The 15,045-nt window shown below is 49.0% G+C and overlaps 1 protein-coding gene across 1 annotated transcript in view; it reads right to left on the minus strand.

The window, feature by feature from the left end:
- Nucleotides 1-15,045, minus strand: part of Pkd1l1 (polycystin 1 like 1, transient receptor potential channel interacting) — a 109,229-nt gene that overhangs the window by 11,533 nt on the left and 82,651 nt on the right. Inside the window, exons 41-48 of the mRNA XM_050141092.1 lie at nt 13,804-13,924; nt 12,957-13,040; nt 12,279-12,427; nt 11,137-11,368; nt 9,440-9,544; nt 8,671-8,811; nt 3,915-4,049; nt 1,248-1,481 (exon numbers count right to left, since the gene is read on the minus strand). Of these exons, the coding sequence (XP_049997049.1) occupies nt 1,248-1,481; nt 3,915-4,049; nt 8,671-8,811; nt 9,440-9,544; nt 11,137-11,368; nt 12,279-12,427; nt 12,957-13,040; nt 13,804-13,924 (1,201 nt within the window). The remainder of the gene's footprint in view (nt 1-1,247; nt 1,482-3,914; nt 4,050-8,670; nt 8,812-9,439; nt 9,545-11,136; nt 11,369-12,278; nt 12,428-12,956; nt 13,041-13,803; nt 13,925-15,045) is intronic.

Consider the following 15,045-nt stretch of genomic DNA (forward strand, 5'->3'; position numbering starts at 1 on the left):
GAAGGCAGGTTAAACAACCAAAGAAGTTGGTGTGGTTATAGGTGTTAAAACCCAGCACTCAGGAGGCAGAGGCAGGCAGATCTCTGAGTTCAGGGGCAGCTTGGTCTACAGAATGAGTTCCAGAACAGGCAGGGCTACACAGAGAAACCCTGTCTTGAAAAATCTAACCAAACCTAAACAAAATTGGACCTCCTGATGCACAGTTTTAATTCTAGCGCTTGGAAACAAGAGACAGGTGGGTTCCTAGATTTTACTGGTTGCCAGTATAGCTTACCTGGTAAGTTCCAGGACAATGGGAGGCTTTCTCTTAAGGGGAAGAAAGGCAGTCTCTGAGGAATGACACTAAGAGTTGTCCTCTGGCCTCCAAATGTGTGCGCGCGCATACACACACACATGCATAGACACACACACACACACAAAATGGATAGATGGAAAGAGTTAGGTGAGTGGGCCAGTGAGTGTAGTCGTGGGTAAACAGATGGGGGATGGGCAGCTGGGAGTGTAAGTGGTCAGGATTGAGGAAGGAATCAAGCATGGATGGATGAACGGGAAGGAGTGAGCGGGGATTGTGGACCATTGAAATGAGCTAAGAGCTCCAGCCTGTGGGCTGTCAGGGTGCGAGCATATACGTAGCCACTTCTAGTGTAACAATCCACCAACGAGAGCACACGCAGAACTTCACGAAACAAAGAGTTTGAGGTCACTGAGAAAGCATTGACCAATTCCATTTACTTGTATTGAGCATTACTGTGTGCCAGGAGCCACCCAGGGATGGTAGAGCTCTTGGTATAGCTGCTTCTAATGTGGCTAGAATTCAAGGGAAGACAGAAAGGGCTATCTAGGACCATGATTCAGTGAAGCCGGCTTAGAGTTTAAGGGCAGACCAGCTGTAAAAGTGCCCTCTTCACAGAGAAGGGATTCAAGAGAGGCAGCCAGAGATCAAGTTGAAGGTGAGAAGAGACGTGAGTCACCAAGTGGGAGGCCAGGAAGGCCGTGTCCTGAGCGGAAGTAGCTGTGGTCTTGCTGGACTGCTCTCAGTGAAGGAAGAATCAAGCTGATTGTGCCCTCAGCCCCGTCTCAGGGCAGTTCAGGTAGATCCTGGAAGCAGGGTCTGTTCCCATGAGATTCGGCCAACGCAGTCTCTACTTGTCTGTCTATGTGGACAGAGACCACTTTGTCCTGATAGCAGATGCAACCTTCACACACTTTGACTTTAAAGTCTAGGCTGCATCGGGGTATCCACATACCATTCCGAAACACAGAGCGGCCAACAGCAGAAACAGGGCCCCGCAGTAACAAGCCACGGCTCGATGCCCAGACTCCAAGCGATTGCGCAGTGAGTCCTTTTGGTTTCTTCCCAGAAACTGAAGCAGCAGCAGCTCAGGAAATGCGTCTGTAGAGGTGTCGGGTGATGGCGTCCCGGTGAAGAGCAGAAACCGGCACAGGTGGGAATAGGCAGCCAGCGACAGGGCCCCTGACAGCTGCAGGGAGGAAACCCCGGGATGTTGACTCATCAACTCTCTTCGGGGAAGAGGGCTATTTGGGGACTTCTCAACTATTTTAAGTTGCTAAAAGCTGGGAGAAGAGGATTTTGTGTGCAGCCCAAGCCTTTCTGCTTTAGGATCTTATCCCAAAGAGGCCAACCTCCACCACAGTTGCCCCTCCCAGCTCTCTTTCTGTGTTTCAACCTGTACCTACACCTTCCGAGCCATCTCGTAGTTCTGAAAAGAGGCCTGTGCTCTCTTCTCTGCTGTCAGAGTTCTTCTAGTCCCGTCCTGCCACCCTCCTTCCACTAAAGCTTGGGAGACTGTCTGAAGGCCAGGTCATGGTTCACACACATGGACCACGAGGGCCTGTGATGGATCAGCTGTAAAGAGGTTCACCCTTTTAGGCCAGCTTGGCTATCAGTGACCTGCTTCTTCAGCCTTTGGCCAGGAGCATCTTGCCTATATGTGAGACCTCTACTATATGGGACCTACTGCTACTGTGAAGGTCTCTTGTCTGTATGTGGCTAGCACCCCACATGGGCTATGTAAAGATAATGGCTTCAGAAGAATCAGAAAGAGCTACTAAGAGCCAAACTGGTTCTGGTTAAGCTTATGGTTTGGCTAATAGAGACAGGGACTTGGCTTGGGGTCTTGTAGTTGTTGTAGTTGTAGTGTGGTAGCCTAGTTTGTTTCACGCTGTCTGCTAAAGCCAACCCCAGGGCTGACACACTTTCTCAGGTGTGATGTCTGGATGACAGACTGCCATCGTACTATCTGTCTGGGGAATCACTGGCCTCTGTTTGTTTCCCTGGCCCTGAATTTAGAATTCCTTGCCTCCTGCCTGGCACTCATTGACTATCCTGAACTCTGAAGTGGTTTGGCACACATGTCTGTGGGGCTGAGGAGGAAGAAAGCATAGCCTAGGCTGAGCATGGTGGGACATGCCTGCCATCGCAGTGCCCTGAGCTGGAGGCAGGAGCACCGGGAATTCAAGGTTATCATTGGCAATAGAGTGGGCTTACGACCAGGCTGCGTTACATAAGACCTTGTCTTGAAACAGAATGAAAAAGGGACGGTGACTTTGCCCAGTGGGTAGAGGGAATTGTTGCTCCTAAAATGGCAGTGTCACTGAAAATATCACAAGTGACATTGTTCATTATATCTCGGGCTTTTCTTAACATAAAAACACTTTAATATAATGCTAAATGGTATAAATAACAGTTTACTGTTAGGTTGGGATCACATAGATCTCTATAATTTCTAAAACAAACAGCCTTCTTTGTCATACATCAGCCATGTGTTTCCTGGCAGGTTTATTTGCTGGCTTCTGGTGACATCTATGAGTTGGGTAGGGGTAGCCTAGGTTGAAATGTAGCTGTCTTAGACTCGGAGGTATATTCCTTCTGCTCCCATTTGCTGACCTGCTCCTCCAAACACAGGTCCAGCAAGGTCTGGGGCCTATACTTTCTATAGCAGGAGACTCTTGCTTGGGTCCTTGAGGGTCTGTGTGAGCCCTGGGCCCTGAGAGCCAGAACATCCTTACAGTAGCCACCTGGCCAAGTGGTTCTCTTGGATTTGATAGCAATGCAGTCTGTGGCAGAGGTGTGAACATGTGCTGCACTAGGCCTATGGGGCTGGAGTGAGCGCTTCCCCACTGGGACCTGCTCAGGACCAGCAACCAGGAGCATCATCAGGGCCTAAGCTACACACTGGGCCTGGTTTGGGCCTTCACTCTCCAGTTAGAACTTTTGGCCCATCCCTGGATGGAGACTTGCCCTGTTCAGGCATTGCCAAGCGTTCATGCAAAGGGCTGAGCCCTATATACCCATGACGCTCTTTCGTCCTGATTGGGGTTTCTGTCTATGTTCTACTCATGCTATGTAGTTCCTCACGTGAGGCCAATAACACAAAGTGGATTCTAGCGTGTGAGCGAAAAAGTCTCTGTGTACAGGACTTGGGTGACAAGTGCATGTAGAAGCAGCCTGCAGCTGTCAAAGCACCTGAAAGTTACAGTCCAAAGGCAAGTGTCATTCCCTCTCTCAGTGTCTTGTTCCTTCATCTGAGAAAACCACCTTTCCTGCCCGCAGCCCATGGTGCTTGTTAAGCGTGCTCACACATAAGAGGCTCTTCACAGCACTCCTGACACCTAGGGAGAAATCTGTCAGTGGTAATAACCACAGGAAATAACCATAATAACGCTGTGGGAAAGCGTAGCACAAAGCCATTGTTTAATAAATCTTGACTATTGCTGTCACAAATGCAACTTATAATACTGATACCCCTTATCTAAACTCCACCGTAATGGGTCAGGTGGCTAGAATTCTGGATAGTGTGCCACCCTGTGAGAAGTTTACTCTTCTCTGCCTAGGGTGAACCAATGCGCTGGCTGACTAAGGAAATCGCTGGAGAAGGGGAGAGAATTCTTACTGCGGGTGCCAGGGCTCTGGAGAGAGACGAACGCATCACTGCGGCGAAGGCTGCCCTGCTGCTTAGGAGGCCGAGGAGGTGAGCACATTTCAACATCCAGAGGAACAGCAGGCTTCCCCGGAGCCATCTTACCCTCTAAGGGAAGAACACAGCAGGTCAGTGTGTCCTGCCAAGGACAATAAGGAGATGCAGACACGGGCACACACCTGTGAGCTGTGCTGAAACACAAGTCCATTTAAGGAGTTGTTTAGACCACAGGTCTCCCAGGGACACCAGGTCTCTCAGGGACACCAAGCGTCAGTGTTTGCAGAGGAGCACAAGTCAGAAGCAGGAGTCAGAGCACATTGCAAGGCATCTTCAGGAAGCCAGGCTGGTAGAGACAGCGGATTTGGTCTGGCTGTTCCCCTCTGAGCCTCAGTACACCATGCTCAGTAAGGAAATGACTGTCGCAGCAGTGACAGGGTGTGTCTCCCTCATCATACAACACTTTACCAGTGCTTGCCTTGAAGATACTGAAAATTGAGTCCCGTGATAGCTAGGACGGTTCCCACATTATAGCTTTGAAGTCTATGGCTCAAACAAACACAGTGATGGGACAAAAGACACACAGCAGGGTGACCCAGGGGCACGCTCAGAGTCCAGATGCAGCACAGGTACCCATAACCCCTGCTGAAAGCTCGCTGCGAAAGGCCTTTAGGCACATGTGTCTCTCTCCCCCAAGAGAAAGAAATGAATGCCAAACGCTAGAACTCCATGTAGGCAAGGGATCAAGGTTTTCAGGTTGTTTGGGAAATGACAACAGAGGCCCAGGGAAGTTGTGAGGGGCTGGCACACCTGTGGCCCCTTCGAATCAGCAGGACACAGAGAACCAGGGACGGCTGACACCACAGCCCGTACTGGCTAGGAGAGCTACAAAGCGGGGGCGTGCACAGAACTGCACCTTTTCTGGTAGCTGCAGTTTAACAGGAGGAAATGAATGCAGAGACTGACTTTGCATTTTATTTAGACTGACGCATGTAAAATAATACATGCATCCCGCACAAATGGAAATGTTTGCACGTTAAATTTATAAGATTCAACAAACATCTCAATTTGAGCCGACCACACTTCATTCTCTATGCGCTCAGGGGTCAGGGGCCATGACAGTAGAGAGAGACAGCTATGACCTCTCCATGGCCCCCTTTTTTGCCTATATCTGATTGAAAGGACACCAGGAAGCCTCCTTAACTGTTTTCTTTATCATATTTATTTATAGGATGCCTATCATGTGCCAAGAGGGCTATGTGTGTATAGTCTTCCTCTTTCTCGCCCTCAAAAACCTCTTAAGTGTTGTATGTACCATGGTCTTACCATATTTAAAAATTTGAGGATGCTTACTCGTAGGGTTAAAGAAAAGCCGAGGCTGAGGCCATAGGTGCAGCTGCAAGGCAATCTGGACCAGACAGTGACAGCGTGCTCTGAATGCCTCCCATTCTTACATCACAGTTCTCGTCTCAGGTAACTAGCTACAGGACCAGAAGCCATTTCCACTGCTTCAGTGTGCTGCTCACCTTCTTAGGGTACGGGTGGTGCCATTTGTGGTGTGGATGGGACACCATTACCTGTTTCACTAGATAGCACATCACCTGATGCTTGGATGGTTGTGTGATGTACGCTTGGCATGCCTGTGGTTCCTTCAAGACTGTAAGACATGGCTGTGCTTGGGAAAAAGTGGAGTTGGTTGACACTGTAACCCCCACTGGGTAGGTGAAACACAATGTGAGCTATGGGCAGGACTGCAAATTTCCTGGTAGCTGCAATTTAACATGTGATAGTAAGTTTAGAAATTTACTTAGTGTTTTATTTAGATCAACCTATGAAAAATAATATTATATTCAGAGTAAAATGGAAAAATTTGCATACCAAATTTCTAAACTCTTTTCCAGTTTGTCAAGCTAAGCCCTGTGGAGAGGAGAGTTGGAAGCACTTAGCTCTGAGCAGCTTGAGCTGTACCCCAGGCACTGGCTGGTGAAAATAGATAACTTTCTAATGATGGCACAGATGATGCAGGGGCAGACGGCCGATGCGAGTGTGGGGCAGGATGAGGCTTGACCAGGTCAGCTCTTACTCAAGAGCTAAGGGAAGGCCCAGAGATTGACACCGGGCTACAATAGAATCCCCAGGGAAGAGGGACTCATTCCAGGCAAGATTCTGGAGACAGTAAACATGACCAGAAAGACAGCACGCTGGAGAAAAAGGGTGTGAAAGGTGAACCCATTTGGGGGAACCAGTGCTCACTGAGAATGTCCTGACAGACTCCTGTTTCTCCTCACTACACTCCAGTGAGAAGAGCGTCCTGCAAAGTGTCTCAGGAAAGGAACTTTGGCTAGGATGGAGTTGGAATCCAGACTGATGCATAGCTGTGGTTGTTGGGTAGAAGAGACAGAAAGTGAGTTGAGCCCCCCTGGTAGAAAATGTGGAGACAAATACAGACACACGGGAAAGGTAGACCAGAAGGCCTAGCAACGATGAGACAGTGAGGCCAACAGTGGAACCGAGAGTCATCATCTGTCTGGGGAACAGTAGTGAACAAGCTGATAAACTTCCTTTTTAGAGCTTCGGGCCTCTTGGTATATGAGACAACCAAGTCATACAGCAACACACACATCTCGGTAGATGCTAAATGCTTGCAAGAAGGTCCTGGAGTGGCTATGACTGACCCAGGTCTTCTTTAACTGCTCATATTTCTCAAAATAACTAAGGCAAAGAACAAAACAAACAGAAAGTCCTTGGAATCGCCTGAGGTGTTCATTGCCCACAGCTGGGAGGACTTGGAGAGCAGCGTCCCGGTGTTCTACATGCTGAAGGATCCATGAGGTACAAGGATAACGGGTCTTAAGACCTTTCTGTCTTACAGAGCTTACCACCTGTGTGGATAAAAAAGATGATTTTCCTGACTTCTGTGACTGGCATACAAGACTCCTACAAGTTGTAGCAATTATATTTCGAAGTGCAGAAGTGTCTGGAATCCTCCTGATATTTGGCACAGAAATGGCCTATGGTGCCCTCCATGCAACAAGTCCCCGCTGGGATCAGCAATGTGCACAAAGCATGTGTTTAACAGCACCATGGGTGGTGAGCAGGAACGGAGGAGACAGGCTCAGTAAGGAAGTGCCAGATGCTCTGATGCAAAGATGATGTCTACTTCGTTTATGCCTAACCTTGAGACTCATAAGTGCCCGTGGAGCTCAACACTCAGGAGTAGGAAGTACAGCTTCAGGGTTTCCCTCATGCAAGGGCTCTCTTCTTAGCCCCGGAGGGCTGAGGACTAACTTATAAAGTCGCAGGTCTAGTGACATCTACTAAAGGAAGATGATTGTCCTCCAGGAAGAAACTCAGACTGTCCTCTGCTTGGGATCCTTCAAGACACTGCCCCCAGGCTGATGAGTCTCTGGTTCTTCCACAGCTGGGTCACTCTGGTTATAGGAAGGTCCCGACATCATTTGGGTCTCAGTTTCCCTAGCTGTAGCAATTGTCTCGGGAACACTCTGTGTTTCTGCTCCACAATTTGCCCAGAGTATAGATGGTGAGAAAACAGAGACAAGAAGATGGGTGGAGGTTGATATACCCTCTGGAAAGACAGAGACAACAGTGGTACCACTTATCCAGGAAAGAAAGATTAGAGCTGTGGTGGAGGACAACTGCCATCCTTGTGCCCTCTAAGGCTCTCTAACTCAGCAGAAAAGAAAGCTGGCCCCAGGGTACATCTAAGAAGAGCCAAAGGGAAGTTATAGAGAGAAGGTGGAACAGGGAGCACTGAGGTTAGAGGGGAACCAGTCCCCCCTCTTTTCAGGTTGTTCTGGGAGCATCTTGTCCAGGGTATGAAGGTACTCTAGGTACAGGATAACCCTGGGGCATTGACAGCCCTCAAGGCAGGTAGAAAAGAGACTTAGAGAATCTGTGGGTACAGGGCAAAATACCCTGCCTTCTCTTAGGACTGGAGGGGAAGGGGGAATGGCAGAGCAAGAGGGAAGTGGGAGGAGGGGAGGAAGTGGAAATTTTGATTTATAAAGTAATAAAAAATTATCAGAGGAAAAAAAGAATCTGTGGGTAGGTAGAGGTGTTTGCTGTGGCTACAGCAGATGGGAATACAGATTCAGTATGCATATACCCTCTGTGGCATGAGGCAGTGGACCTCCAGGGAGCCCACCTGCTTATGATAGGATTCCCTGGTCTCCCAGGGGCTTATGAGACCTATCCTGGATATTCCACCTGGTCCTCTTGGTAGAGGTCCCATTCTACAGTCAGAAGCCTGGAGAACAGAGATAGAAGGACTTAGAGGTAATGTTTCTCTTTTTCATGACCTCAAGTCTGTCTCCGAGTCTCAGGCTTATGTCTTATTGAAAATCCCTGCATTTAAGACCATGGCCAGATGGAAGGGAAGACAGGCATGATGTCTAAGCATGTTAGTGCCAGCCTCCTTACTGTAGACTATGCTGACTGACACCTGCTTCCCCACGCTGCTGCAAGTCCATTGGCATCCCTGGCTCTTGAGTTCTGCTCCACATAGTGTGCATGGATGCCCAGCTAGTGGGCACACGTGGAATTTTCCAACTCCCTCAGTGCTTCAAGTGCCACCATCTATGAGCTCACAGCATTATCCTTCAACAGGACAAATCATCACACTGAACCTTCTAGTCCTGTCCTTGTGTGACAGATGTCACTGAGCAACATCAGTTATGGCTTCTTTTGGGTAGCCTTGAGACCCCTAGCATACCTGATTCCATGACATCATCAGACTTAGGTCCACAAACATCTGGTGAAGTCCTTTGTGGAACTGGTCAGTGACATTCTCGGCAAGGCTAGTGAGGTGACCAGAGGCTGCATGGTAGGCCAGGGCTACCCCAACCGTAGAGAGCTGCAACACAGGGGAGAAAGGTCGGTTAGTCAGCTGAGGGAGGACACAGTTGGCATCCCTGACCCTCTGGTGACAAGCTGCCTGTCAAACATTTAGTCAGTGGTTAAGGAGATAACTCAGAGGGTGAAGTGGATGCATGAGGACGTGAATGCAATGTCCAGAGCCAGTGTAAAAATGCCTGTCATTGCACATGCTTGGACTCCCTGTGTGGGGGAGACAGAGATAGGTGGATTCCTGGGGCTCTCCAGCTAGCATGCCTCATCCATTTGATAATTTCCAGGCCAGTTAGAGACATTGTCTTAAAAAGAGAGATTGATGGTATATGAGAAATGACACTCAGGGCTGGCCTCCACATGTTTATGTACCCAAACACACATGAACATGATACACACACACACACACACACACACACACACACACACACACATATATATACATGCACCACTACCACCAATACCACCAGACACCAAGAGAACCTGATTTCAAATGCTATTCTGCCTCTCAGAGGAACTACAGTGATACTGGGAATAGTATCTATAAGACTTTCTGATAAAAATATTTTCCCTTTCCGATGAAAATACTTTTGTGTCACTATTCTACATAAAGAAGACGACATCAGAGAGGTTACCTCCAGCCAGTGTCTTGGTTTCCTCCAGTAGCTGAGGACGCCCTTGGTGGTCATTCCCCAGAGCTGGAAACAGAGGTGGGTCACGTTGAGGACTAGGAACACCAGCTGGGAGGGGCCGGAAATAAGTGAGACAAACGAAGGGTTAGCTAAGTAGTTTTTTCAAGGTCTGCTTCCGTGGACATGGTACAAGCCTCTCCCTCTTGGCAGCATTTGATAACAAACTAGCCTTCAGTAGGCACCTGGGCAGCTCGCTATCCCTTCACACCAAGCGGTCCCAGAGACCCAATTCCATGTGCAGCATTAGGATGTGCTATTGACCCTGAGGCATAGGAATAAGACATAGGGGTGTCCACAGCTACCACCAGCTCATCATGCCAGCCTGCCATTTATTCACCAGTTTGCAGGAAACTGAAACCCATCAGCAGGGGCTTTTCCCATTGTCTTTGGGAGCTATGGGTGCCGTGTCTTTGTGGGTGGCTGCTGAGGCTTGTGGCTGTTCAGTGAAGCAATGTGAGCCACTGACTCCTGGCACTATGGACCTTGGGGGGGCAGATATCCCCAAATCAATTTTTTGGAGCTCCAAACCCCATAATATCTCTCTTTGGAGGCAGGCCTCAATAGAAGAAGTTAACGCCAAGTGCAGGCATGAGGTGGGGCCCTGTTTCTATAATATTGGGGTCTATATACACATTGATGCCCAGAGCACACAAACTTTCTCTTTATTCACTGGTGCAGAGATGGAGCCAGGCTGCGTGACACGGCGAGAAGACAGCATCCCCCCACCAAGGAGGGTCTTCACTACAGCCCAGCACTCCCAGCTGCTTCATCTTGGGGTTGTAGCTGCCAGATCTTTCTTAAATAGAGGTCTATTAGTTAAGCCACCCAGGCATTGAACAGTAAGTAGTCTTATTCACCTGACAGGGATACGTGGCAGTCCCCAGTGGCTGTCTGAAATTTCAGTAGTGACAAACCCCATTAATACTGGAACGTTTTTATAAATACATAGCTAGCTATGGTAAACTTTAATTTTTAAATCTGGCATAGTAACTGATTAACAGCAATAAAAAATAATAACAACATTCTTCAATTATACCATAATATAACTATAAGGTTGATTTTAAAAATGTAAACATCATTTTATTCTGGAATATTCCACTACATATTTTCAGATCATGGTTGACTGTAGAAAGTTAAATGTTGAACAGTGATGGATGACGGCATTTTGTTACGGTAGCTGAGGCTGACTAAGACTCCACGTCGAAGCTGGGCGGTGGTGGTGCACGCCTTTAATCTCAGCACTTGGGAGGCAGAGACGGGCGGATCTCTGTGAGCTCGAGGCCAACCTGGTCTACGAGAGCTAGTTCCAGGACAGGCTCCAAAGCTACAGAGAAACACTGTCTCAGGGGGAAAAAAAAAAGACTCCATGTTGAATTTAGTACCTCAAGGCAGTTGAATATTTGTTCTCATTTTGTATGTTGTGGTTGGTTTCCCCGTTGGGGATGTTCTTTATAATTAGTCCCAACACTTATTCTATGATTCATACTACATGGAAGGGAGCTAATAATAATTGTGTGGGTGGGTCATTGGAAAGGCCCTAGCTTCATGGCGGTAGAGGTATTCAGCTTGCAGAGGCATTTAGCCATGTGAAGCCCCAGCTCTCTGTGCCTACCCAGGAGGCCCAGGGCAGGTGGACTCACCTCAGAAAGCACAAGAAGGTAGCGTGGGGCTGAGTCACCGTAGATGCTGATTGACTCGACCAGGGATGAGGGGACAAGACCTCCCGTGGGGAGAAGCTCTGCACCTAGGGTCACACTGGTGAAGAGTTGCGTGGGAGGGTTGTAGAGAGTGAAGTGCACAGACACGGCCCTGGTGCAGTGGTCCACCCACCTGCTGGTCCTGAGGGCAGTCAGGGCTACGTCGACTTCATGCCTGGAAAACAGCTCAGGTTCAGAGGGAGGGCAGAAAACAAGACTCAGGAGCCCAGGGAAAATCCCACTGTGGCACGGTGCCCAATATACCCAATGCAAGCCTTCACGGGGACAGATGATCTCCAGGCTTCTGATTACCGCACAGACAGTTCTTTTGGGAGCTAGGGTCCCCACCAGGAGCCCACTGTCCCTCTTTCCCTCCTTGTCCCTGCAGGAAAGCTGCAGCTGCAGCCAAAAGATGGTGTCCACCCTCACCTGTGCCCCGTGAGGGAAAGAAGCCCAGCTGCCCTCCCTAAGGGCTGGCAAATAGTCACCTCCTTCTCTTCACCGTGGACTGCGTGGACAGAAAGTAACCACACTGTACTAATTTATATTCCTCCGGGCACACTACTCTGACAGCACAGATTTCCTATGCAAAGCCCCATTCTGTGGTGAAGGCTGTGGGCCTAGGGTATCCTGCGGAACAGGCAGGGCACCTGACTGTAGGCTGAGCATCAGGAAGCATAGTGTATGTGTGCTGTATCCATACAAACTGGAATACCCATTCCTTATTTGCTCCAGTGCAGCTCAAGGCAGTGTCTGTGATCTTCTAGGAGTTGGGGGGGGGAATAATCCAGACCAAGTGAGCACCCCACTTGTCACACAGTGAGCAAAGGACAAAGATTCACCTGACTCCAAGACTCCGCAGGCTCTGGCAGCCACTTTTAAAAAATGTCCCACTCTGTCGTCTTCCATGAACTTGGGTCTGAACACCAGAGTCTGAGTTCTTCCACACCATTGTTCCCAAGCAGAACACTGCTCAGAACTGAGCAGCGCTGGCCCTTTCCCTGCCTGCCCAGAAGCCGAGCTGCAGCAGAAATGCCTCAGCAAGCAACATGGGGCCCAGGAGCATCTTCTTGAGTCTCTCTCACCTTGTTCTTCCTAGGCTGTACACGGAGATCTTCTTCATCGCCCCACAGGCCTCAGGACTACTAGGGGTCACTTTTAGGTTCTCAAGGTCAAGGTTGTGATTCAGCGTAGGTGGTACATCTTCCGTGGGTTCTGAGACTGGCCTGGGAGGCTAGAGCACAAACTGCCCATCAAGTAACCCTGACTGATCCCTGTTTCTAAGTCCATCAACATTGTGGGGCTCCCAAGCTCCGTCACACAAAGTACAGCAGAGGCTCTGTGGCCAGGGACCCTGCTACTCTCGAGGACAAGTCTCAAGCCTACTTGTTGATCTCAGCTTCGTCTCAAGCTAGAAGGATCAGGGCTATGCCTGCTGAAGGCTGCATTTATGTGGGGCTGGCCAATCTGCAAAACATTGCCTTACGTAGTGATGATGTCTCTGAGTACCCTTCTTCATCAGAAAATAATGCAAGAATATTTTAGTTTCAGTTTTAGAAAAAAAAAAAAAAGCCTTCTTTTGCCTAGCGTGGCAACTCTAGAAGTGAAGAGAAGCCTTCTGGGGAAGAAAGCAGAGGGTACAAGAGGGCTCTTGGAAAGGGCAGAAGGAAGGATGGCCCTGGCACCTGGAACTCTCACACTGCCTCCCAGTTGTCTGGGGAGCTTAACTGATGTGCCAACCCCGAGTCTCCCAGTGCACTTACCGTGCATGCAGTACCAGAAGAAACCATGAGCTGCCTGATCACCGCAGGGCCTATGAGGTGGCACTGCCCTCCGAGAGCTGCAGGCTGAAACAGGGGGAGACTCAGAGTATAAGAATGTTGTGCACTTCAATGGTTGCAGTACGGAATCACTGACAAGGCTGCGGAAGCCCAGGTCACCGCATCTGCAGAATCAGAAGTTTACTCTCCTGCAATTCTGAGGATGCAACGACATTCCAGGAACCAGCCTTCTGCAGATGCAATCGGCACCCTCTCCTCAGCATCCTCCAGATAAAGAAAGCATTCAAATGCCTTCCTCTTGGAGTCCCCCCCCCCCCCACACACCATGCAAACGACCCCAGGCATCTCCACGACGTTTTTGGAATACAAGAAAATGAAACGAAGGACAAAATGTTTGAGGAATGCAAGACAAAGACCTTATATTTTTCAAAAACGGGAGAAAGTAAACTATGAATGAGGGACAGGACAGCACAAACGCAGGAGCAGCCTTGCTCCCTGTCTGGAAGCTTCCCTGATGCTGCTGCCTTAGCCATGGGCTCCTCTTCTGCTCTGGGGACTCCTGAGCCCTTGCCATGCAGGCAGTAAGTTAGCTTCTTCTTTAGTCTCGCCCTGAACCTCTGTTAAAGTGCCAGGGTCCGGCTTGGACTGGCAAACGTTGACTGGGGATGTGAATAGCTTAGGAGGCCGACATGGGGGAAGAACACAGACTCCAGGCAAGGAGACAGACAGGTTTCTTTGCCATGGTGCCAATGAGCAGACCCTTCACTGCCTTGTAGTCCCCCTTACTGCCGTATGGCTTCCATTAGACAGGAAATGAACGCATGCCCACCTGAGCCCCCAGGGCTCCAGCAGAGGGTCCTTCTGGGTGCAGCCCGTCCAGCAACATGCTCAGAGTCCAGTCCCACCAGTCGTCTGTGCTGTTCAAGTTCCCAAAGGAGTGTCTGGCATTTCTTAATCCAAGAACAAAACAAAAAGTGTGCATGAACCCATAAGAACCATTCCAAGTGAGGGGGGGAAAGTGGGTCGCTTTTTTCCTGCCATTTTTTTTTTCTCCCACTCACATTCTAGGTATTCTGTGAGAATTAAGACAAAGCTAACTGCAGTATGAGGTACAACCCCAGAATTCACTTTGCTCCTCATTGGCAGAGGGGAGAGAAACAGTAGGAAAAAAACCCTCTTGTTTATTACTCGCTCCTTCGCTCAACAAAAGTCACTGTGTAACTGCTAAGTACCAGGCACTCTTCCAGACATTGGGAGACAAGCTCAAATTCCTGTCCTGCTGTGGGGAAGCAAACACATTATGCATATGTGTATGTATGCATGAATGCATGCATGTATATGCAGCCTATAATCAAAGAGTTTCAATTGATAATAGTTTAGCTTTAGAGTGGTACAAAATTTCACCCGCCAACTCTTCTGTTTCATTTTTAGCGCAGTATCCAGTTCCATGAAATGTTCAACACTTGGTAATAAAGTAGGCCTTGCCTTAGCTGAGGTCACCAGCTGTGGGCAGATGGAGTGTCCTGAGGACTTTTGGAGGAGGTCAGCTGAGCTAAGGTCCAGGGTCCAGGGACAGTTAGCTGAGTTCAGATCCAGGGAAGGTTAACTGAGCTACAGAGAACCGGTCACTTGAGCTAGTGTGTACCAGGCAGGAAGCCATTTGCAGGCATCTCTTAACTCCATGTTCAGGGACATGACCTTCATCACATGAGGAGATTCACAGAAGAAGCATCCACACCACAGAAGAGGCCAATGCTTCCTGCCAGAGAGCCTCAGCCCCGGGTGTGGGCAGGGAATCCTTAAGGGTGGCTTTAGGTGTGACAAAAAAATAAAAATGCTGTAACACCTTACAAACCATGTGAAAAAAGGTGGACAGTTTAATAAAAAAGAAACCAAGGGTAAGGAAAAGCCTTCAAATTTGTTAATAGAGAGAAAGAAATACCTCCATCAGTAGTTTATATGCACTGTAAATCTGTTCAACATTGCCATAGCCAGGAGCCACTGATCTGACTCCTCTTAGTTACTCCTCCCCCCCTCCCCCTCCCCCCTCCTTCCCTCCCTCCTCCCTCCC

This window comes from Alexandromys fortis, unplaced genomic scaffold, assembly GCF_014885135.2.
Source record: "Alexandromys fortis isolate MF-2015 unplaced genomic scaffold, M_Fortis_MF-2015_v1.1 scaffold_7, whole genome shotgun sequence".
Classification (NCBI taxonomy): Eukaryota; Metazoa; Chordata; class Mammalia; order Rodentia; family Cricetidae; genus Alexandromys; species Alexandromys fortis.